Source organism: Vicugna pacos, chromosome 12 (assembly GCF_048564905.1).
Source record: "Vicugna pacos chromosome 12, VicPac4, whole genome shotgun sequence".
Taxonomy (NCBI): domain Eukaryota; kingdom Metazoa; phylum Chordata; class Mammalia; order Artiodactyla; family Camelidae; genus Vicugna; species Vicugna pacos.
Window position 1 is genome coordinate 35,832,048 of NC_132998.1, and position 24,041 is coordinate 35,856,088.

The following is a 24,041-nucleotide window of genomic DNA, read 5'->3' on the forward strand; positions in this document are numbered from 1 at the left end:
TGTCTTTTTTTTTTTTTAACTTCTGGATATGCAAACATTTAGTTACTTCCATAATTTTGGATCAGTGCTTTTGGAGATAGCTGAGGTGATTTAGTTTCCTGTTCTTATTAGCACAGTGCATAGATGATCAATATTTATGTGTTGACTGATTTCTCCTCTGAATCTGCAGCCTAAGTGCAGTTCACCTTGTGTCAAATAAAAGACCCTCTGTAGCATTGATCACAGACATAATTGCTTGCTGAAGGTCATGTTTGTGAAGACAGTGATTCTCCCCAGCCACTTGTCAAGTTCCAAATAGCTTTTCCCCTGATTTCAGAGTATGGATTTTGTATCAGAATCCAAGTGTGAAGTTTACCTTGGTATCTTCAAGAAACAAACATTCATGGTTTATGAATCCAGGAGTACCTAAACTGGAAGAGTCAGTACTTGTCAGTACTTCTAGTTAGGTTAATGCTTGAAGATGTGACCTTGATGGTCACAGAAACTTTGCATGGAAGTAAGGAAAATTTAAAGTATGATTCAACTTTATTCTTGAATTTTGTTTTTGCACAATTGAAAATCTGAAAACTGAGTTTTGTTATAAAATGACAAGGAGAATAATAAATGATAAAAATATATATAACCTGAAGGAGTTCAGTGATCACTAATTAAGTGTATTTCTTTCTGCAGGTATAATTTGGCCTCCTGAGATTCTGTCTTAGCAAGAAGGAAGTGGAAAATACTCTTGGAAAGAAAACTAAGACAATAAGGAAGCCAGAACTTACTTTTACATGGTTGTCAGCTCATTTACCAATATGGACACTTTTCCCACCATTTTTCCTCCCGGTGGAGACAGTGGGCTGACAAGTTCTCAATCTGAGTTCCAAAAAATGTTAATTGATGAACGATTACGATGTGAGCATCATAAAACTAATTATCAGACTCTGAAAACTGAACACACAAGGTAAATTACTTAAATTTACAGCGGAGAGTTTTGATTAAAAATTTTTATTTTGTCTGAATATTTACCTTGAAACATATGGAGTAATTTTGTTATTTTGCAGTATACAGTATACATTTAAACCTTTTTTAATATAGTAATTTTTTTTGTTTTAAATCAAGGTTGTAAATTTATTTAAGTCTTATCTTGAAAGTAGCAAGACATGAAATTCAGTGTGTTCCCCCCCCAATGTAAAACTGCATTCAGAGATTGCAGTGTTAATAATTAAATAGAACTCTGTAAAGCAAAGATATTTGCAAGTTTAATGGAATATATGATATTGGTCTTGCTCTGTAGTGTTGGTTGACTTTACATAAAGTAATACAATTAGAAAGCAAAGGATACGTTTAAAATTGAATTCTTCTTTTTCTAAAAATCAGGTTGCAAGATGAATACATAAAGTTACAGAATGAACTCAAGCGCCTGTTAAATGAAAAGCAAACTCACCAGGAAAAATTTCAGCAGCTGCTTGAAGAGCTAAGAGGTGAATTAGTAGAGAAAACTAAAGTCTTGGAAGAAATGAAGCTGCAGGTAAGATACATTTGAGTTAGTATAAAAGTAATCAGATGTTTAGCATAAGTAAGTAGTTTTGGTAAATTCTCTCTATATTCTTAGTGAGTATTTTGTTATATATACAGGTGGTGTAATTTAGTCTTCTTTCATATACTCTAGAATGTTAGCTATCATGTAGGGTTAGCTATAAAACTTATTTTATGTAAATTTATATTATACTTTCTGTTCTGATTTAAATATAATCTTGCTCTTCAGAATAATTGGAGAAAAGGCCAGTTTGAATTGATAAAAACTTAAAATTTAAAAAAAAATCCTTTCTAAAAATAAAGATTTACTTATTTTCCTTTAAGTATTATAATGGAAACTGAGCTAAAAATGAATAATAAGGAACTTCTTAAAAGACACTGTAAAAACAATGTGTGCACATAATTTGTGTGCACAATATAAGGTAAATAAAGTTTTTAAAGCAACAAATAGTTGGTACTAAGGTACTGACTGCATTTTGTTTAGATATTTTTCACACTATTCATTTTCCATTTGCCTAGAAAGTAGCACAAAGCTTAACTTGAGCACCAGTCAAACTAACTATACATTTCAAATTAGTAGGTGTTAGTAGTGATATTTTCTTATTGCCTCTAGGTAGCACCCACTGTGTACTTCTACTTATCTAGTGCTTGCTACAGTAAGGTATTAATACTGGAGTCATGGGTTGGTAGAATAAAAAGCCATCTTTCAGGTCATCCAATATGGCATATCGCTCAATTCATGGATTCCTTAGACAGCAGTGTTGTAAGTTTTTCACAGTATCTTCTCGAAATCTTCCTCTGTTGGGAATATCACCACTAGGCTTGGGTTGGAACCTCTACTGTACTTACTGTTTCATTCCTAGGTATACATGTTTAGGACATTTCAGCAAATAAAAACCTCAGAAGTGTGAGTTGAAGAGGGAAATGTAACTTAAACGAAGTGATGGATTAATTTGTTTTGCAAAAATTGAGAGGCCTGTATGAATGAAATCTGTGTGCACTGAACCCAAGGTCTTAAAAGTATTCTTCAGGCACTGAGGATATAATTACTCTGTTTCATGAGAGTAGTATGTAGACATGCTTATTTGTAACAACGTGCAAACAGTAAGCTTAAGAAGACTGGAGTGGCTGTATTAATATCAGATAAAATAGACTCCAAGACAAGAGTATCTCTTAAGGTAACAAGAATATTTTTATAACCCAAAAAAGGGTCAGTTCACCAGGGATAAAATGACCTTCAACAAATAATTATATTTCTGTGTCTTAATTTTCTTATGTGGTAAAAGGCATAAGAGTTGTTACCTAACAGGGTTTTTGTGAGGACTAATGAGATAATGATAACTTGTATATTTTTAGTAGTGTTTAGCACTTAGTAGATACTCATTAATAATGGCAGTTTTTATTCTATTTGAGTACAGGCTCTGTGAGGGCAGGAACTTCTTTTTAGTGTGTCTCCAGGATGACACCTTGCAAATATCTGTTAAGTGAATGACATAAATAAATAGAATAAATGAATGAGTCAGAATTGTTCTGTTTGTATATAATATGTTGCACTTCTTGTCTCATATGTAGCCTTAGCACCTTAGAGTTGTTAATCATCTAGTTCTCTTTCATATCTGTTATGAAACATACCAAGATAAGTTGAAGTTCTAACTCCAGTAGCTCAGAATGTGACCTTATTTGGAAATAGGATTTTGCCAGTGTAATTAATTAGGTTAAGATGAGGTCATACTGAAGTATGATGGGCCCTTAATCCAGTATGGCTGATGTCCCTAGAAGAAGAGAACAGACTTAGAGACAGAAACACATGGGTGAGGGGTGTGTAGGGGGTAGGGGCGGAAAGAACGTCTTGTGGTGACAAAAGCAGAGACTGAAGTGCTGCATCTGCCAGGGAACACCAGGGATTGCCAGCACATCACTAGAAGCTCGGACAAGGCAAGGAAGGATTCTTCCATATGATTTTCAGAGGGAGCACGGCCTAGCTGACACCTTGATTTTGGACATCTAGCTTCCAGAATTGTGAGACAATAAATTTCTGGTTTTTTTTAGCCACTCAGTTTGTGGTATTTTTCATGGCAAATCTAGAAAACTGGTAACACCATCCAAAGCAGAATTCCTGTTTGGAACATCTGTGGCACAGAGCTCTTCATTCTCTGCGTCAGTGCTTTCAGTGCTAGCGAACAAAGTGAACTTGCAGAGTGACCCACCTCCGTTTATGGATTGGAGTATATTAAGCATTTTCTCTCTCATAGTGAAATGAAATAATTCTCCCCGTTAGCCTCCGTTTGGTTCTTGTACTGTTCCTTGGACCTATGTAAAGGAACTTTGGACATTTCTCCATGTGATAACTTCACAGATGTTTGCTTACAGATACAGTTTGTCTGGTAAAGTTTCTCTTTTTCAAGATTAACATGTCTGATTTCTGTGTGATATTTACCTGGAAAAAATAACTGAAAGAAACAGCTCTACATACATAACACATATTGAAGCAATTTAGCTATTTGCTTTAATGGATGCTTGCAATTTGTACAAATTGTAGTTAAGTAAATTCAACAAAGTAAAATCCGGGAGAAATACTTTGATGAAGGTTTTATGAAAGGTGATTATTTTTAAAATACACATGTATTATATTGTCTACATGCAAAATGCCTTTTCTGAGTTAAGATTTAATATCCCTTTGGCTTTTATAGAAATAGCAATATAAAACATCCATCTGAAGAAGATTTCTGTGTCATTTGTGTAGTGGTAGTGAATAGGAATAATAATAGTGCCTAGCTCATAGGGTGATTGTAAAGATGCAATGAGAATGCATAGAAAGTGTTAGTACAGTGCTTTGATGTGGTGAGTGATTAGAATGTGTTAGCTGTTGTTATTGTATCGTCATTATGTAATATATTAGCAAAACCTTTTTTAAAAATATGGGATCTGTTTTATAGATTTCTGACAAAAATTTTTAAAAATTACTTTACCAAAAATGTATGTACTTTCTTTGTGCCAGGCAACAAAATCTATGTAATCCAGTATGTTTCCTATTTATTTATCTAGGAAGCTCAGAGCAAAATTTACTACTCGGTCAATTTTTTAAGAATCTCTGGCACTGCAATATTTGCCCTCTTAAATTAAAACATTCTTTGGAAAATATTGGTCTATTTTGTATTAATATGATAAATCTTGTAGTGCTAATATGACTTACTTTTATAGATTTAATATAGGTAATGACACATAGACAGTTACATGATAAAACATTTTTTTAAGCTTCTTTTGAGACAAATAGTGGCAGTATTCCATTAGAAGTCTGAGACACAGCATAACTTCCTCCTAAGATGGCGCTGGGATAATCCTCTGATTCTATTCCTTTAGTGTATGTTGGCTTTGAGGGAGAGGGGAGGAAAATAGTTTTTTTATGTGTGCTTGTTTTTAATAAAATTCTTATGAGATAAGAGTCTCTAATCATAAGATTTTTTTTGTTATCAGAGACCTCATAAGTCACAAGTCTCCTGTGTAGTTACCAATTCCAGTGTTGTTTTTTCCCTTTGTGTAGATCCGTATTTCCATCAGTATCATTTTCCTACCATCTTAAGATTTTAACATTTCTTATAGTGCAGAAATACTGGTGAGAAATTTTTTCAGCTTTTATAAAAGAAATTATTTAAAGATATTTTTGCTGAGTATTAAATTCTAGATTGACAGTTTTTCCCCTAATACTTAAAGATGTTGCTCTTTTGTTTCACATATTTGCTGTCATCCTTATCTTTGTTCTGTTTTTGCAGTGTCTTTTTTTCTTGGCAGCTTTTAAGGTTTTTTCTTTATTGCAGCTTTTCAGCAATTTGATTGACATGCCTTGGTACTTTTCTTCATGTTTCTGGTGCTTGGGATTTATTGAGCTTCTTGGGTGTCTGGGTTTATAGTTTTCATCAAATTTAGAAAATTTTTAGATACTACTTCTCAAAACATTTTTTTTTTTTTGCCTCCTATTTTATCTCCTTCAGGGAGTCAGCTATTAGGCCACTTAAAGTTCTCCCATAGCTCATTGATGTTCTGTTTATTTTATTTTTATTTGTTGTAATGGAGGTACTGGGGATTGAACTCAGGACCTTGTACACATTAGGCATACACTCTACCACTGAGCTGTTGCCCCACCTCATTTGTTCATTTTTAATCTTTTTTGTCTCCTTGTTTCACTTTTGGTGGTTCCTGTTGTCATGTCTTCAAGTTCTTTGATCTTTTCTCCTGCAGTGTCTAATCTGCCATTAATCCAATAGTGCATTTTTCATCCCAGAAATTGTAATATTTTTCCTGAAGTCCAATTTTGGTCTTTCTCATACTTTCCTTATGATGTTGAGTCTTTACTCTAGCTTTATATGGAATTCAGTTATAATTACTTTAATGTCTTTGGTAATTCTAGCATCTGTATCACTTCTGGGTTGGTGTTGATTGGTTTTCTTTCCATATTTACTGTGGGTAGTATTTTCAGGCTTTTCGTTCTGGTATATTAAAAAGTTATTTTTGTATTGAAGCTTCAGATGTACAGCAGCATGGTTCAACATCTATATACAGTACAGAGTGATCACCGCCACAAGTCTGGTTACCATCCATCACCATACAGTTGACCCCTTCATCAATTTTGCCCACCCCCAACCCTCTTCTCCACTGGTAACCACTAATCTGTTCTCTGTATCTATGTGTTTGTTCATTGGTATGTGTGTATGTTCAATTGCACATATGAATGAAATCGTATTGTATTTGTCTTTCTCCATCTATTTTACTTATTATAAAACCGTCAAGGTCCAACCATGTTGTCACAAATGGCAGGATTTCATTCTTTTATGACTAATATTCCATTGTGTGTATATACCACGTTCTATTTATCCATTCATCCATCACTGGATACTCAGGTTGTTTCCATATCTTTGACTATTGTAAATAATGCTGTAGTGAACATAGGGATTTGTATATATTTTTGAATTAGTGTTTTTGTATTCTTCAGATAAATACTCAGAGGTGTAATTACTGGATCATATGGTAGTTCTATTTTTAATTTTTGAGGAACCTCTATGCTGTTTTCTGTAGTTGCTTCACCAATTTACATTCCCATCAAGAGTGCAACAGGGTTCCCTTTACTCCATGTCCTCACCGACACTCATATGTTGTTCTTTTGATAATTATTGTTTCTGATAGATGTGAGGTGATACCTCAGTGTGGTTTTGATTTTCATTTTCTTGATGATTAGTGATGTTGAGCATCTTTTCATGTGTCTGTGGCTAGTTGTATGTCTTCTTTGGAAAAATGCCCAAGACCCTCTGCCCATTTTTAAATTGGGTTGCTTGTGTGTTTGGTTATTGAGTTATATGAGTTCTTTATATATTTTGGATGTTAACTTTTATTGGATATATGTTTTGCAAATATCTTCTTCCATTTAGTTGGCTGACTTTTGTTTTGACGATGGCTTCCTTTGCTGTGGAGAAGCTTTTAAGTTTGATACAGTTCCATTTGTTTTTGCTTTTGTTTTCCTTTCCTTTGGTGTCTAACCCTGCTAAGACCAGTGTCAATAAGGAAGATACCACCTGTGTTTTCTTCTAGGCTTTTATGATTTCAGATCTTAAATTTCAAGTTTTTAGTCCATTTGAAGTTAATTTTGTGTATGCTGTGGAATAGTGGCCTAGTTTTATTCTTTGCATGTAGCTGTCTAGTTTTCCCAGCAAAGTTTATTGAAGGGACTGTCCTTTCTCCATTGTATTTCTTTGCTCCTTTGTCATAGACTAATTGTCCATATATCTGTGGGTTATTTCCTGGGCTCTCAATTCTGTTCCTTTGATCTGTGTATTTGTTTTTGTGCCAGTATCACACTGTTCTGATTTCTATGCCTTTGTTGTGTGGTTTGAAATCAGGGAGTGTGATACCTCCAGCTTTGTTCTTCTTTCTCAAGATTGCTTTGGCTATTTAGGGTCTTTCGTGGTACCATACAGATTTTAGAATTATTTATTCTGGTTCTGTGAAATCTGCCATTGAAATTTTGATAGGGACTTCTTTGAATCTGTAGATTGTTTTGGGTAGTATGGACTTTTTAACAATATTAATTCTTCCAGTCCATGAACATAGAGTATCTTTTCATGTTTTTGGTATCTTCCATTTCTTTCATCTGTGTCTTCCAGTTTTCACTATGTAGGTTTTTCACCTCCTTGGTTAAATTTTTTAAGTCTTTTATGCCTGTAAATGTTTATTGGATGCTAGACATTGTAAATTTTACTTTGCTGAGTGCTAAATATTTTTATATTCTGATTAATTTTCTTGGGCTTTGTCTGGGACAGTTACTTGGAAATAGTTTTGACTTTCTGGGCCTTGCTTTTAAGATTTGTTAAGTGGGAGCAGATTGGTGTTTAGTGCTGATAATGTCCCACTACTGAGACCCTTCTGAGTACTCATAACTCTAAGATGAAGTTTTCATTCTGGCTTTTGGGAAAAGGAACTGTGAACTCTGAGTACTCTTCCCTCTAATCCTTTCAGGTGGCTTTTCGCCTGGCCTCAGGTATTTTCCTTACATGCATGTGCTGATCAGTACTCTGCTGAATGAGTCAAGAGGAACCTTTTGCAGATCTTCATAATTTTCTTTTTTTTTGCTACCCTCCTTTCTGTTACTCTGTCTTATGACTCTAGCCACACTAGTCTCCCTGGATTCTGGGTATCATCTCTACAAGTTAGGGAGTCCATCAGACTCTGCCTGAATATCCCTTCCTTTGCCATGGCCCAGAAGCTGTTTCTTAGTGATCTTTGCCACTTCATTATGTCCAGTGTCTTGAAAACTGTTGTTTGATTTTCGTTCAGTTTTTCATTTGTTTCAAGGAGCAGGGTAAAGCTGGTCTCTATTCCAACTACTGGAAATGGAAACACTTTTTTTTTTTAACATTTTTTATTGATTTATAATCATTTTACAATGTTGTGTCAAATTCCAGTGTTCAGCACAATTTTTCAGTCATTCATGGACATATACACACTCATTGTCACATTTTTTTCTCTGTGATTTATCATAACATTTTGTGTATATTTCCCTGTGCTATACAGTGTAATCTTGTTTATCTATTCTACAATTTTGAAATCCCAGTCTATCCCTTCCCACCCTCTACCCCCCTGGTAACCACAAGTCTGTATTCTCTGTCCATGAGTCTATTTCTGTCCTGTATTTATGCTTTGTTTTTGATTGTTTGTTTGTTTTTGTTTTTGTTTTTTACATTCCACATGTGAGCGATCTCATATGGTATTTTTCTTTCTCTTTCTGGCTTACTTCACTTAGAATGACATTCTCTAGGAGCATCCATGTTGCTGCAAATGGCATTATGCTGTCGGTTTTTATGGCTGAGTAGTATTCCATTGTATAAATATACCACATCTTCTTTATCCAGTCACCTATTGATGGACATTTAGGCTGTTTCCATGTTTTGGCTATTGTAAATAGTGCTGCTATGAACATTGGGGTGCAGGTGTCATCCTGAAGTAGATTTCCTTCTGGATACAAGCCCAGGAGTGGGATTCCTGGGTCATATGGTAAGTCTATTCCTAGTCTTTTGAGGAATCTCCACACTGTTTTCCATAGTGGCTGCACCAAACTGCATTCCCACCAGCAGTGTAGGAGGGTTCCCCTTTCTCCACAGCCTCTCCAGCATTTGTCATTTTTGCATTTTTGAATGACGGCCATTCTGACTGGTGTGAGGTGATACCTCATTGTAGTTTTGATTTGCATTTCTCTGATAATTAGTAACATTGAACATTTTTTCATGTGCTTTTTGATCATTTGTATGTCTTCCTTGGAGAATTGCTTATTTAGGTCTTCTGCCCATTTTTGGATTGGGTTGTTTATTTTTTTCTTACTGAGTCGTATGAGCTGCTTATGTATTTTGTAGATCAAGCCTTTGTCGGTTTCACTTGCAAAAATTTTCTCCCATTCCGTAGGTTTTCTTCTTGTTTTATTTCTGGTTTCCTTTGCTCTGCAGAAGCTTGTAAGTTTCATTAGGTCCCATTTGTTTATTCTTGCTTTTATTTCTTCTAGGAGAAAATTTTTGAAATGTATGTCAGATAATGTTTTGCCTATGTTTTCCTCTAGGAGGTTTATTGTATCTTGTCTTATGTTTAAGTCTTTAATCCATTTTGAGTTGATTTTTGTATATGGTGTAAGGGTGTGTTCTAGCTTCATTGTTTTACATGCTGCTGTCCAGTTTTCCCAACACCATTTGCTGAAGAGACTGTCTTTATTCCATTGTATACTCTTGCCTCCTTTGTCAAAGATGAGTTGACCAAAAGTTTGTGGGTTCATTTCTGGGCTCTATTCTGTTCCATTGGTCCATATGTCTGTTTTGGTACCAATACCATGCCATCTTGATGACTGTAGCTCTATAGTATTGTCTGAAGTCTGGGAGAGTTATTCCTCCAGCCTCTTTCTTTCTCTTCAGTAATGCTTTAGCAATTCTAGGTCTTTGATGGTTCCATATAAATTTTATTATGATTTGTTCTAGTTCTGTGAAATATGTCCTGGGTAATTGGATAGGTATTGCATTAAATCTGTAGATTGCCTTGGGCAGTGTGACCATTTTAACAATATTGATTCTTCGAATCCAAGAGCATGGAATATCTTTCCATTTTTTAAAGTCTTCTTTAATTTCCTTCATCAATGGTTTATAGTTTTCTGTGTATAATTCTTTTACCTCCTTGGTTAGATTTATTCCCAGATATTTTATTACTTTGGGTGCTATTTTAAAGGGGATTGTTTCTTTACTTTCTTTTTCTGTTGATTTATCATTAGTGTAAAGAAATGCAACTGATTTTTGAACATTAATTTTGTAACCTGCTACCTTGCTGAATTCTTCAATCAGCTCTAGTAGCTTTTGTGTGGACCTTTTAGGGTTTTCTATATATAGTAACATGTCGTCAGCATATAATGACACTTTTACCTCTTCTTTTCCAATTTGGATCCCTTTTATTTCTTTCTCTTGCCTGATTGCTGTGGCTAGGACTTCCAGGACTATGTTGAATAGGAGTGGTGATAGTGGGCATCCTTGTCTTGTCCCAGATTTTAGTGGGAAGCTTTTGAGTTTTTCACCGTTGAGAACTATGCTGGCTGTAGGTTTGTCATATATAGCTTTTATTATGTTGAGATATGTTCCCTCTATACCCACTTTGGCGAGAGTTTTTATCATAAATGGGTGTTGAATTTTATCAAATGCTTTTTCTGCATTGATTGAGATGATCATGTGGTTTTTGTCCTTTCTCTTGTTGATGTGATGTATTACATTGATTGATTTGCGTATGTTGAACCAGCCTTGTGTCCCTGGGATGAACCCCACTTGGTCATGATGTATAATCTTTTTTATGTGTTGTTGGATTCTATTTGCTAAAATTTTGGTGAGGATTTTGGCGTCTATGTTCATCAGTGATATTGGCCTATAATTCTCTTTTTTTGTAGTGTCTTTGCCTGGTTTTGGTATCAGGGTGATGGTGGCTTCATAGAATGAGTTTGGGAGTATTCCCTCCTTTTCAATCGTCTGGAAGTTTGAGAAGGACTGGTATGAGTTCTTCTTTGTATGTTTGGTAGAATTCCCCGGTGAAGCCATCCGGTCCTGGACTTTTATTTGTAGGGAGGTTTTTAATTGCTATTTCTATTTCCTTTCTAGTGATCGGATTGTTCAAGTGTTCAGTTTCTTCTTGATTCAGTTTTGGTGGACAGTATGTTTCCAGAAACTTGTCCATCTCCTCTAGGTTATCCAGTTTGGTTCCATATAGTTTTTCATAATATTCTCGTATGATATTCTGTATTTCTATTTTGTTTGTTGTAATTTCTCCATTTTCCTTTCTTATTTTGCTAATTTGTGCTCTCTCTTTTTTCTTCTTTGTGAGTTTGGCCAGAGGTTTGTCGATTTTATTTACTTTTTCAAAAAACCAGCTTTTGGTTTGGTTGATTTTTTCTATGGTCTTGTTAATCTCTATTGTATTTAATTCCTCTCTGATCTTTGTTATTTCCTTCCTTCTGCTGCTTTTTGGGCTTTTTGTTCTTCTTTTTCTAATTCATTCAGGGTGTGGGTTAACTTGTTTATTTGAGATTGTTCTTCTTTTTTGAGGAAGGCCTGTATCACTATAAACTTCCCTCTTAGCACTGCCTTTGCTGTGTCCCATAGGTTTTGAGTGGTTGTGCTTTCATTATGATTTGTCTCAAGGTATTTTTTAATTTCAGCTTTGATTTCCTCATTGATCCATTGTTTTTTCAATAACATATTGTTTAATCTCCATGCTTTCCTTTTTTTCTCCTTTGTTTCTCTGTTGTTGATTTCCAGTTTCATGGCATTGTGGTCAGTAAAGATGCTTGAGATAATTTCTGTCTTCTTAAAATTGTTGAGGTTTCTTTTGTGTCCAAGTACATGATCGATCCTGGAAAATGTTCCATGTGCACTTGAAAAGAATGTATATCCTATTTTTGGGGGGTGTAATGCTCTGAAAATATCCACCAAATCTAGTTTTTCTATTGTAGTATTTAATTTCTCTGTTGCCTTGTTTATTTTCTGTCTGGAAGGTCTGTCTAGTGATGTTAATGCAGTGTTAAAATCTCCAACTATGATTGTATTCCCATCAATATCCCCCTTTATCTCTGTTAGTAATTCTTGTATGTACTTAGGTGCTCCTATATTGGGTGCATATATATTAATGAGTGTAATATCTTCATCTTGTATCACTCCTTTAATCATTATAAAATGTCCCTCTTTATCTTTCTTTATGGCCTTTGTTTTAAAGTCTGTTTTGTCTGAAATCAGTACTGCAACACCTGATTTTTTGGCTTTTCCATTTGCGTGGAATATCCTTTTCTATCCTTTCACTCTCAATCTATATGTGTCCTTCTCCCTAAAGTGGGTCTCTTGTATGCAGCATATTGAAGGTTCTTGCTTTATTATCCAGTCTGCCACTCTATGTCTTTTGACTGGAGCATTTAGTCCATTAACATTTACAGTAATTAATGATAGATGTGTGTTTATTGCCATTTTGAACTTATCTTTGCAGTTGAATTGGTATATCCTCTTTGTTCCTTTCTTCTTCCTTTTGTGGTTTGGTAATTTTCCTTTGTATTATCATGGATTTTATTTAATTTTTGTGACTCCCTTGTAAATTTTTGACTTGTGGTTACCCTTTTTTGTAAATCTATTAACCTATTACTATAACTTTTTATTAAACTGATAATAACATGATCTCAAACCCATCCTACTGTTAAAAAAAATTTTAAAAAGAAAGAAAAAAAAATTCTATATTTCCCTGCCTCCCTCTCCCACTCTCAGTGATTTGTATGTCTTCTTTTATAATTTCGTGTTTTCTTTATTTGTAATTCATGAGTTATCACCTTTCCAGTTGTACGTTTCTCATTTCTGTAGCATCCTGCTGCTTTTCTATTTAGAATAGCCCTTTCAGTATTTCTTTTAGCATGGGTTTAGTGTTGCTAAACTACTGCAGCTTTTTTTTTGTCTGTGAAACTCTTTATTTCTCCTTCTATCCTAAAGGATAGCCTTGCTGGATAAAGTATCCTAGGCTGCATCTTTTTTTCATTCAGGGCTTTGAATATATCTTGCCACTCCCTTCTGGCCTGTAGTGTTTGTGTAGAGAAATCAGCTGAGAGCCTTATGGGGGTTCCCTTGTAGTTCACTCTTTGCTTTTCTCTTGCTGCCTTCAGAATCATTTCTTTATCCTTGACTCTGGCTATCTTGATTATGATATGTCTTGGTGTGGGTCTATTTGGATTCTTCCTGTTTGGGACCCTCTGAGCTTCCTGTACTTGGATATCTGATTCCTTCTTTAAGTTTGGGAAGTTTTCAGTCATGATTTCTTCAAAAACCTTTTCAATCCCCTTTGATCCTTCTTCCCCTTCTGGGACCCCTATTATGCGAAGATTGGGACGCTTTATATTATCCCATAGGTCCCTTATGCTATTATCATTATTTTTTATTTGCTTATCTTGTAGTTCTTCTGAATGGGTGCTTTCTATTGCACTGTCTTCTAGATCACTAATTCGTTCCTCTGCATTAACTAGTCGGCTTTGCACAGCTATTAGATCATTCCTCATCTCTGTCAATGAGTTTACCCATTCTACTTGGCTCTTCTTTATAGCTTCAATTTCATTTTTGACATATTTTATATCTCTAAACACTATCTCTTTTAATTCCTTCAGCAATGTGATCACTCCTTTTTTGAAATCTTGATCTAGTAGGCTATTGATGTCTATTTCATTGATCTTTCAGGGGATTCCTCTTGTTCTTTTAATTGGGAAAGGTTTCTCTGCTTCATTTTGCTCACACCTCTCGCACTGTGGTTTATGGAGTATCAGTTGTCTGTTTTGGATCTTAAGGATTTTATCTATCTAATGCCTATTTAGGAATAGAACTTAGGAAAAAAAAAGAAAAAAAATAAGAGAGAGAGAAAGATTTTTAAAAGAAGGGAGAAAGAGGGTTTGAAAACAGTGTATAATGAATAATAGAAGAGCGAGTTGAAGCAGAGTATTAATCGGGTTGAGACGTCCTTTTAAAACCTTTAAAAAAAAAAAGGGGGTGGGGAGATGAATAGATGTATTTGAAACCTGTGTCTAATCAATAACAGGACATCAAACCCCAAGAGAAATAGAAATGAATTAAGAAGTAAAAATTAAGAGAGTAATTGAAAATAGAACAGGTAAAAACAGATTAAAAAAAAAAAGGTATGTCGGTGTTCTCCTGGAGTCTGTGTGCTTTTAATGTGAAGTCCTTCTGTCTTCGTCCTGTTTTGGAAGCTCAGCTTGTTTTCATAGGCCCTCCGTTGGCGCCCTCTTCTGTGCTGCTCCCAGCACCTGTTGGCAAGCAGATCGCGCCTCCTCCTAACACGGGGTCAGATGCAGCTCTACTCTGCTGTGGGCGGGCGGGTCACTGCCCCTCCGGATGCCGCAGTCAGCTGTTGCAGACTGGCCAGGCAGGAGGGCCGGTCGTGCCCCCTCCCAGCACCTCGGTCAGGGGCTGTGTTCCTGCCCGACAGGCGGTGGGGGGGGGGGGCGCTCTCCCTTTCCCTGCGCCGCCGGTAGCTCTGCTGCTCTGTGCGGCTGCGCGCTCTGCCCAGGTCGGCCCTCCGCCCTGGTAGCGCTCCGCGGGTGGGCTCGGGGAAGACCGAGGGGCAGCCTCGTCCCTGCTCCGAGCCAAGACCCAGCTCCTTGTTTGTTTTTGTGGAGCAAGTTCTCTGAGGGACCAGGATGGAAGGATCCTATCTGCCCCGCGTTGTAGGCCCGTCTCAGTCTGGCCCTTGAGGCTGCTAAGCCCTTGGGTGCGGATGCAGGTTTCGCCCCTGCCCCCGCCTGGGTGCTCAGCGCCGGAGAATATGGCGGCTGTGCCTGGGCCCCGCCTCTCTTCCCCTGAAAAGTTTCCGCGGGTTTTCAGAGATGGGGGTATGCACCCTTCCCCCGAGAGCACATCAACCTTGCTGTTTTATGGAGGGCCCAGGTTGTTCTGCCCTGTACACCCACAGCCATGGCGCCTAGCCCCTTGCAGTCCCCCGGAGCTGCCTCCGTGCAGCCGCCCCCGTCCTCCGCCCGGCTTGTGCAACCTGGCCCTGCCCGCCGCTGCCAGCCCGCATCTCAGGCTGGGCATTGAGGGGACGCTCTGTGCCCGTTTAACTTAGTTCTGTCAGACAAGGGCTGCTCTGTACAGATCCGATCCTCGGAGGCTCCCCCTCCGTCCCACTGGCCTCTCAGTTGGAGAGGGGAGACCCAGCGAGCGAGCGCCAGTCCTCCTTTGCCGCTCCCTCCCCGCGGGACCTGTCCCGCGCTGCTTTGCCTTTTGTTCTTTCTTTTTTCCTTTTCTTCTACCAGATTTTTGGCGTCTTTATCTTTTGAAGAGGGCGATGTTCTGTCGGAGTTCCGCAGGTGCTCTGGTTGGCTGAGTGGGTCTGTAGATGTGGGTCTTGGTGTATTTGTGGGAGAGGGTGACTTACAAGCGTCCTTCTACTCCGCCATCTTGCCTCTTCTCTCGAAACACTTTTATTTTTAATTAATCTTTAATCATGGATATCTCAAGTACAAAAGTATAGAGAGTAGTATGACACCTCCCCACGTACCTATCACCAGCATCAATAACTGTCATCTCTGAGCCTGGCTTGTTTTATCTTCAAGTGCTTCACCTCTGTCTCTCGACCCCTCTGGATTATTTTGAAGCAAATCATATTATCTCATCCCTAAATGTTTTACTATATATCTCTATTATATACCAAGACAATCCCTCAAAAGCATAGCCACAATACTATTTCCAAACCTAACAGTACTTATTTTTTAATACCTTTTAATAGTGCATCTTTGTTCAGATGTCCCTAACTTTATCCTAGTTTTTGCTTGTTTATTATTTTTAAAGTCGGCTTATTTGAAATAGGATTCAAATAAAATTTACATATTATTCTCTTTTAATTACCACCCATTCTTTCTTTGGCCTCAAAACTATCACAGACTCTTGACATCATAAACCTTATTATACAGGAGCTTTCTATCTGGTTCCTCTGGCTCCATTCACTGCCTCTCCTTCCCACAGCCACCAATTCTTTCCCACCAAAACTTTTGATTTATCTTGCTTCTTTCTAAAATGTACATATGATGCCATTCTTAAGCTTAACAACCTTCAGTGAATAAGCAAGATACATAAAAATGTGTATAGTATGCCTTTCTTCATGTAAAAATTAAAAGTGGTTTATATGCTTATATATCTACGCATTATTTCAAGAAGGATACATGAGAAACTTAACAGTTGTTGCTTCCTAAGAGGAAAACTGAAAGACTGAAGTGAGAAGACTTTGTTTTTTAATGTTATCATTAATTTTGTTCAAATTATTTTATTTATGTGATATATTTATTCATTTTAAGTAAAAAGAAAATTTAAATAAATACTGTTGAATACTGAGTAAATTATAAGAGTGTGAATGTGGTACTCAGGAACCTTCCACTCTGTGGCTCCTACCTCTTTCCCTTTTATTTTCAGCCAGGATGCAGCTCTCCTAGGTGGTGTTTGAAAATGGGTCAGCAAGGCCTTGGTTGTCACAATCTAGAGATTGCTGCCAGCATTAACACAGGGACTCAGGATGCTAAATTTCCTATCGTGCTTAGTGTGGCTCCATCTGAAATGCCTTTAGCTCACCTTTGAGAATCATTTTTCTTCCCAGGGGGTTTAATAGTTTACTTATTGTTTGGTTTTGTGTTCTACCTAACCTTTAGTTTTCCCATTCCTTTGTGCCATTCTTTCAGTCCTAAATGTCTTCTGTTTGTCTTTACCTGTCTGGTTAGCCTTTATTGCCAATTTTTGTAGTTATTTGCATGTATAAGTTATTTTTCATTTGAAAATTTGAAGTTTTTATGGGGAGAGATATACTTCCTGTGAGTTTTTGTGATCCTTAGAAAGTTAAATTCTGTGCTTCGTTTCTGTAAAAAGGGGATGATAATGTAGGTACATTCTGGATTGTTGTGGGTATTAATACATGTAAGGAATTTAGAACGGTGTGTTATGTAGATTGTGGCATGTTGCCCAGTGTTTTATATATAGTAGGCATTCATTCAGTAGAATGTTTAGAATATTTGGAGAATTGATGAATAAATGAATGAATTAAGCCGACCGTTATTCTTAGTTGGTAGAAATTAATGTAAATACAAACTAGAGGGGTGTTTTTTTTTCTGACAACTGATATTCATTAACTAATTCATTCAGTAAATAACTGAGACGCTCCCTGGTGGTCTAGTGGTTAGGATTCGGCGCTCTCAGTAAATAATTGAGTATTTCCTATGTGCCAGGCAGTAGTGTGAGGTGTTGGGAACACATGGTGAATAAAGGCTGTGTGTTCTCTTAAGGAGCTTACATAAATACTTACTTATTGGAATATGAGTTCTACAAGAGTATAACAGGGAGGAGTCTAAATTAATTTTGGTGGTCAGAGTAAAAATCTGCTTTTTCTTACTGAAAATAAGCCTGAAGAATTTCCTGTGATATACCAAATTATTACATCTTTATTTTGCCTGCTTTAGAAAATACACTCAACCACTGTATCCAACAAAATAACCTTAGATGCCAACATAGTTATTCCTAACAAAGCAGTAATAAGGATAATAATTAGTGATTGCCTTTACCTCATGTGAATGGAATTTTGGACATCTCCGAGAGCCTGAAACTGAGTTTCTTTAAGTATTGTGTCAAATGATAGTTCTATTTATATGATAGTTATTGTAAAATTAGGTGTATTTTGAAATTTCTGTTAGTTGAATTTATGTCATAATTAGGCTTTAAAATTTGTCTAATTCTTAAATTTACTATTTATGATATCTTATTTAGAATTGTTTGTGTTTCTCTGTATATTAGGTATTAACTCCACAGAAGTTGGAATTGTTACGAGCCCAAATACAACAAGAACTAGAAACTCCAATGAGAGAACGTTTTAGGAACCTGGATGAAGTAAGTAATTTGTATAGAAGGACTATGCCTTTATCTTCATGTGACTGAGAAATACTTGTTTAAAAGTATCATTCTCCTGCTTAAAGGCCCTGCTTAGCTTCCCTTCTTATTCAGTGTCCTTATAGTGGCCTCTAAGACTACGCAGGATCAGATCCCATTCCTTCATCCACATTGGCTCCCTTGCTGTTTCTTTGGCACTCCAGAAATGGTGCAGTTCAGTCGTTGCCCTAGTTGTTCCTCCTGCCATGTATCTCTTTGCCAATTTCCTCATCTCTTTTGAGTCTGCTGAAATGTCACCTTCTCAATGAGGCCTGCTTTGACGAACCCTCGTCTCCATTTAATATTGCAGCCTAACCTACCGCTCCTTAAACTTTTGGATTCCCATTTACCCAGCTCTACATTTTCTTTTTCTCTAGTATTTATAGTATTGTAATATGCTATATAATATTTATTGTGCTTATTTTAAATTTTTTCTTTTACAATCTCTAGAATGTAAATTGCCTGAGAGGAGGAATCTGTTTTGTTCACTGTTATATTTCAAGTTCCTAAAACACTTTCTAGCATATGACAGGTGCTCAGTTAATACTTGCTGAATGAAAAAATGAATTTCATCCAACCTCAGAAAAGTAAAAATTTGTTTCTCTTCAGATTGAGATCAGTCTCCTCATATGAAATGTTGGTGTAATGTGACTAAATGTTGAGTAAAGGTAAAAGGAAAAGATGACAGATGTTGAGTATATTAGGTACTATGCTAGACATTTTGTATTTGTTACCTTGTTTAATAAATATACTGGTCCTTATACATACAAATGAATATTGTCCTCTTTGAAATGGACCCCTTTGAAAAGCTGTAGTCTAGTGATGCTGTTTTGCACAAAACAGTAGTGGAATCCCCTTTTATAAATGGCTTCCTGGCTTGATAAAGTCATCTTTTGAGTATCCTCCTGGTTAATAACCAAAACATTATGGTTTAGGAGTAGATTTTATTTTTGGATATAAACAAAATCACTTAAACCTAAGGTATGTGATCAAGTTAAGTATGTTAACTTAAAAGCATTAAAAGAAGAAAAAACTCCAAGTATGTCTCTAATAAAATCAGGAAACCTATTTTCTTGGTTTATAAAGTGACTTAGAAGAGAAATCTTTCAACTTAAGATTCACCGTGAGCTGAGTATCTCCTTGTTAATTTCCAGATGTATGTTGAAATAGTGTCTCCTTCATCTTTCTGCTCTAATGCCTAAGTTCTTATTGAGATTCAGAGTGCCGGCAACTTTTGTAGTGTTAGGAAGCAGAATTGGAGCATACCAGGGAATTACATGTATTCTTGGTTAGTCAGGAGAGTTGATGCTACATACATTCTTCAGACTGTTGTGTTGAACTACCATTGTAATATTTGATTGAACCTTAAGTTACTGTACTAAATATTCAACCAATCTTTTACCAACTTTGAATTCATCCTATCTGACATTTAGGGTATTATTTTATATTTTGTTATAGAATTAATTTTTTAAATCTAACTGTATTTTGAAATATGCGCTACGTTCTTAAATATTTTATTAAGTTCAGAAGTCAAAACTTTTGACATGCTATACCTTTCTCTTATGAGAATCACTGAGGGAATAAGATTAATTGAATGATAATTTGCTTTATTGGTACCTTCTCAGGGGTGTGCTAATTCTGTTTGGAGGATACTTGTAATGAGAACTTTTCCAAGGTTTATTTATACTTCTGTTAAGCTTATTTTTACTTTTAGAATGATTCTCAATATGAAACAATTTATAGTCATCTTTCCGAAAGTGATTTTCGGAGTGAGTATAAATTTCATTTATAAATTTGTGGTAAATTACAATCTTCTTTTAATTTAGGAAGTGGAAAAGTATAGAGCTGGGTATAATAAGCTTCGCTATGAACATACATTTCTCAAATCAGAATTTGAACACCAGAAAGAAAAATTTGCACGTATTTTAGAAGAAGAAAAAATAAAATATGAATCAGAGGTGAGTGATTGATTATACTAGTTGATTATGCTAGTTTAGGTATTAGCCTTCTGGTCAGTAAAATTTTGTGATTATATATTTTTTGTAAATCTCCACTTAGAGTTGATTGTATAATTGTTTTATTAATTACTATTCAAGTGTTTTTCATGATTTTCATCTCGTCTACAGCAACATTTTTCTTGTGAATGTTCTTTTTTGGCTGTTAGATTTTCTTCTTTTCTTCCTTTATTTTGCCCCAATCAGTGGAGATAGACAAAGTGTCTTTCCACCCACAGAGACAGACTTCTCTTGGCAAACACAAGTTTGTCTGTGAGATTCCTTATTTAGCATTATCCCCCTCTAATTCTTGGAACCAAAACATTTTCAGGAGAGCTCTGGTTGTAATCCCATGTTCCTTGTTTCCACTGATAAAAACAAGGGGTTTGTATCTTAGGGTGTGCCCATCTCCCTTGAGATGGTACTGCTCACCATCAGTTTGTTCTTTCTGACATCACCAACTGCAACATGGTCCTTTTGCTGCCTACAGCCTACCCCCTATTCTGTATCAGTTATGTTTGGTGGGTTTTCTACTCATTTTGTGGTTCATCTCCTAATTTTGCCAAAAATGAGGTTTGTGTTTCTTATTTTTTATGTTACTCTTAAGATAATTTTTCAAGATGGAAAGAGAGAAATACCAATTTTATCCTGCTATATTCAAGTAAGAAATCTAATGCTAGTGTAATTTGTTAAAAAAAATAACTTGGTGTCTTTCGTTATGAGAATCATTCTATGTATAAACACATCTTCATTATATATTTATTGCATTGTCTTTATTTGAAATTAAGAGTTAAAATATACTCTCCTTTACCATTTACTAGTTGGATTAGACTGATTTATCTGTTAACACACTGTTCCATGATTGATATGTAAGAAGCTAAATGAATTTTGGGTCATTTCAGTCCATTAATAACACAGTACCAGAAAACTATAAGCATTTGTAATAGTCTTTTTCATTTAAAAATTATTTATGGCTTTAAATGATTTTTTTTCACAGATGATCTCACTTTTATAATAATCAGTGAAATGGGGCAGGAATATCTTATTTTCTTTATTTCAAATGGAGACACTGAAGCACAGGATAAGTGACTTGCCCAAGGTCTCACAGAAACTCAGCAGCCAAGTTAACAGTAGAACTTAGGTACCCCAGCTCTCAACCCACAGTTTTAAGTTTGAAATTACCAATGATTTGAAGTTGCCGTACTGATTAGGGGCCATCTAACTGCTATAATTTTGTAGAGATCAGTTAATCTATACTATGTATGATTATGAAAGATTTATCTGTATTATGACACACTTAAAGGAACTGCATATGAAAATTTTCTTGTGGAAAAAAGGAATGATGAAGATTTCTAGCCTAAAATGTAGGTTTAGTATATTGGAGAGTAACTACTGAGGTTAAGGATAGTAGTGTTTTATTTTATACTTTTAAAATCTAATGTTGATATTTATCTGGTAATGATTATTTGTATTCTCTAGTTTCTTAGTTTTATTGCTTTTTTTTTTTTAAGAATGAAACTTGCCTCTGAAATCTGATGACTATTCTATTTTTCACCCATGAAAGACCAAATGAGAGTCATTAAAATTTTTAAGGTGCCAGTGGCATCATTAATTTTCTAATTGGAATGTCTTTTGACATTCTTAGAAATCTGAAGATAAATGGCTAGCATAGAAGCCATGATTAGTAAAAGCTAGAAAAGCAAAACTTTCTAATCAGACCCACATTCTTTCCTTTCTATTTCCCAGTTGATTATGCAGGAGCAATGTTAATTAGTGGATAATTGGGTATCTGCTTTCATTCCATCACTTATCTTTATACTGCCGTTTCTCTATATAATTAAAGTGAAAACTAGTGAGATGATGTAGATCACGCAACAGAAGTAAAACTTCAAAGTAAGCCTACTCTTGGCCGTCTATCAATTTTATGGTTTTAACTGATGTAAAATATATTAGCATGATGCACCAAGAATAATTGGGTTTTCTTGCATTAATTAAAGACGTACACAATACTTGTACGTTTTCACTTCTACAGAGAAATAACCAAATGTTCTTTAGCGTGTTGGTTCTTAGGGGAATGCTTGAGGAAGATTTCGTTAGTGTTTTCCTGAGAAGCATTCTAGGAATTCACATGTCCCTCTTGATATTCTGAATTTTTAAAAGTATATGAAAGAAGATATTTTTATGAAAAAGATAACATCATGATTTCTCAGTGCCTTTGGCTATATAAGTACGTATTATGTCTGGGTCTGTATACAGGTGAAATTCTGAAGTTGCATATATAGTTGTTATTCAGAAGAAGTACTATTGTGTTTTCATTTTATTAGGACTCTTAATTTTATATTCTGCAGAGTAATGAAGGACAAGTACAAAGAGTTTTAGGTACAGGTGATTATTCTGATTGACCAAATGAGTGAAAGAAGGAAAAATAATTCAGTGGAGAGGTTTTCAGTTCTCGAAAGAGGGGCAGTAAGTACAGCATCATGTGAACTGTCAGTGACACAATACAGAATGACAGGTCTGTGAGATTATTCCGTCATGCTTTCCAAACTGGCTGACCTCTGCCGTGGCTTGTCAGGGACTAGTGAGAAGCCAGAGTTCCTATGGCAAAAAGGAGAACTTTTTTGAGTCCCTGTTACCACATGCCGTTTTTTTCCTGTAGCACTGGTAGCACAAAAGTGATGCTTCTGTGTTAGGTCCTTATCCTGACTCATATGTCAGTGAATATCATGAAACATCCAAAAACACTTCCTTTTTGTTCTGGTAGGTTCTGAAGTTCTATCTGGAGTGCTGCTTTAAGCCCAGGTGGTTCCTTTATCAAAAATATTCCAAGTTCTCTGACTTGCACCCTTCTCAGATCACTATGAGCCACACTGCAATAGGCACAGTCTCCCAGATTATTCTCTGGGATTGATTTTGGCAACCTTTTAAAAAAGGCTTTGTGAAATTTTACTCATTAAACTATTTTGTGTGAAGGCAGTTTAGAATATCTCAAAAATGTAACTTCGTGTGTGTAAAATTTTAAATGTTTTAGATGTTCACTTAGCATAATATTGGGAATTGACCTAACTCTCTGTGACTGTCTGCATCAGTGTCCTCATCTGTAAAATGGTGTTATCAGCAGTACCTGTCTCAAGAAGTTTTTGTGAGAATTTAATAAATTAATATCTGTAAAGTGCTTAGATAAGTAACTAGCACATAGTAAGCATTCAACAGATGCTAGCTGCTATTATCATTATTTAAAATTCCACATGCTTAAATTTCTTGAGTAGATGATCTTGTCCTTTACTTTATCATGTTGGAGGTTTCAGTGTCAGGTCTGCACCCCCCACCTTCACCTCACTGCCAGCATCCTGACTGCTCCACTTTCAGGTACCCTGGGCCGTAGCCTTTTCTGTCAGTCACAGTCAGTTTTCTTAACCCTCATGACCAAGGTAACTCTCAATGCCTGAAAAAGGCATGTTTTATTATCCCTGTTTTCTTGTTCAGTTTGAGTAGGAATTCTTCTGAAGATGCTGAGTGAACATCACCTCATTTTCCAGTAGTCCTTGTATCCCATCCCCTGATCCTTCCATGTCTATGTCTGGGGTAGGTGCATAGTCACGGGGAGAAAGCAGTTCTTAGAACTGTCTTTCTCTAACTAGGAGAAAACAAGTCGTATAAGGAAAGGAGATGGTGACTTCTGAAATGAAATTGAAATAAGAACTTCAAATCTGCAAATAATTTACATGCTCCCTTCTTCTTAGTGTAAATGAATGAGAATGTTTTTGTATTCCATCATTGATAAGGAAAAGTCAATTCAAAACACATACAGGGAAAAGGGGAAATTTAGAATTAGGAATATTAAAAGATAAGCTAACTTTATTTTATTTTATTTCTAAGTTGATTTTGAAAACAAAGATGTGGGAACTTGAAGCTTCACGTGCAAAATGTTTACCATAATGCCTCACACATAAAATACTCAAATTAATGGTATTAGTACTGTTAGTACTAGTTTTCATATTAAATACAGCAGATATTTTAAAATAGATTT

The 24,041-nt window shown here is 35.9% G+C and overlaps 1 protein-coding gene across 3 annotated transcripts in view; it reads left to right on the forward strand.

Annotated features, from left to right (window-relative positions):
* CEP83 (centrosomal protein 83) overlaps nt 1–24,041 on the forward strand; it is a 103,715-nt gene that overhangs the window by 28,481 nt on the left and 51,193 nt on the right. For 2 of the 3 annotated variants that reach the window (XM_006197904.4, XM_072973235.1), the window contains exons 2-5: nt 670–943; nt 1,360–1,510; nt 17,886–17,978; nt 19,844–19,975. In XM_006197904.4, coding sequence (XP_006197966.1) covers nt 771–943; nt 1,360–1,510; nt 17,886–17,978; nt 19,844–19,975 — 549 coding nt within the window. In that variant the 5' untranslated portion in view covers nt 670–770. Of the gene's footprint in view, nt 1–667; nt 944–1,359; nt 1,511–17,885; nt 17,979–19,843; nt 19,976–24,041 lie in introns of those variants that run through there. The other variant, XM_031683255.2, reaches the window with a different exon arrangement.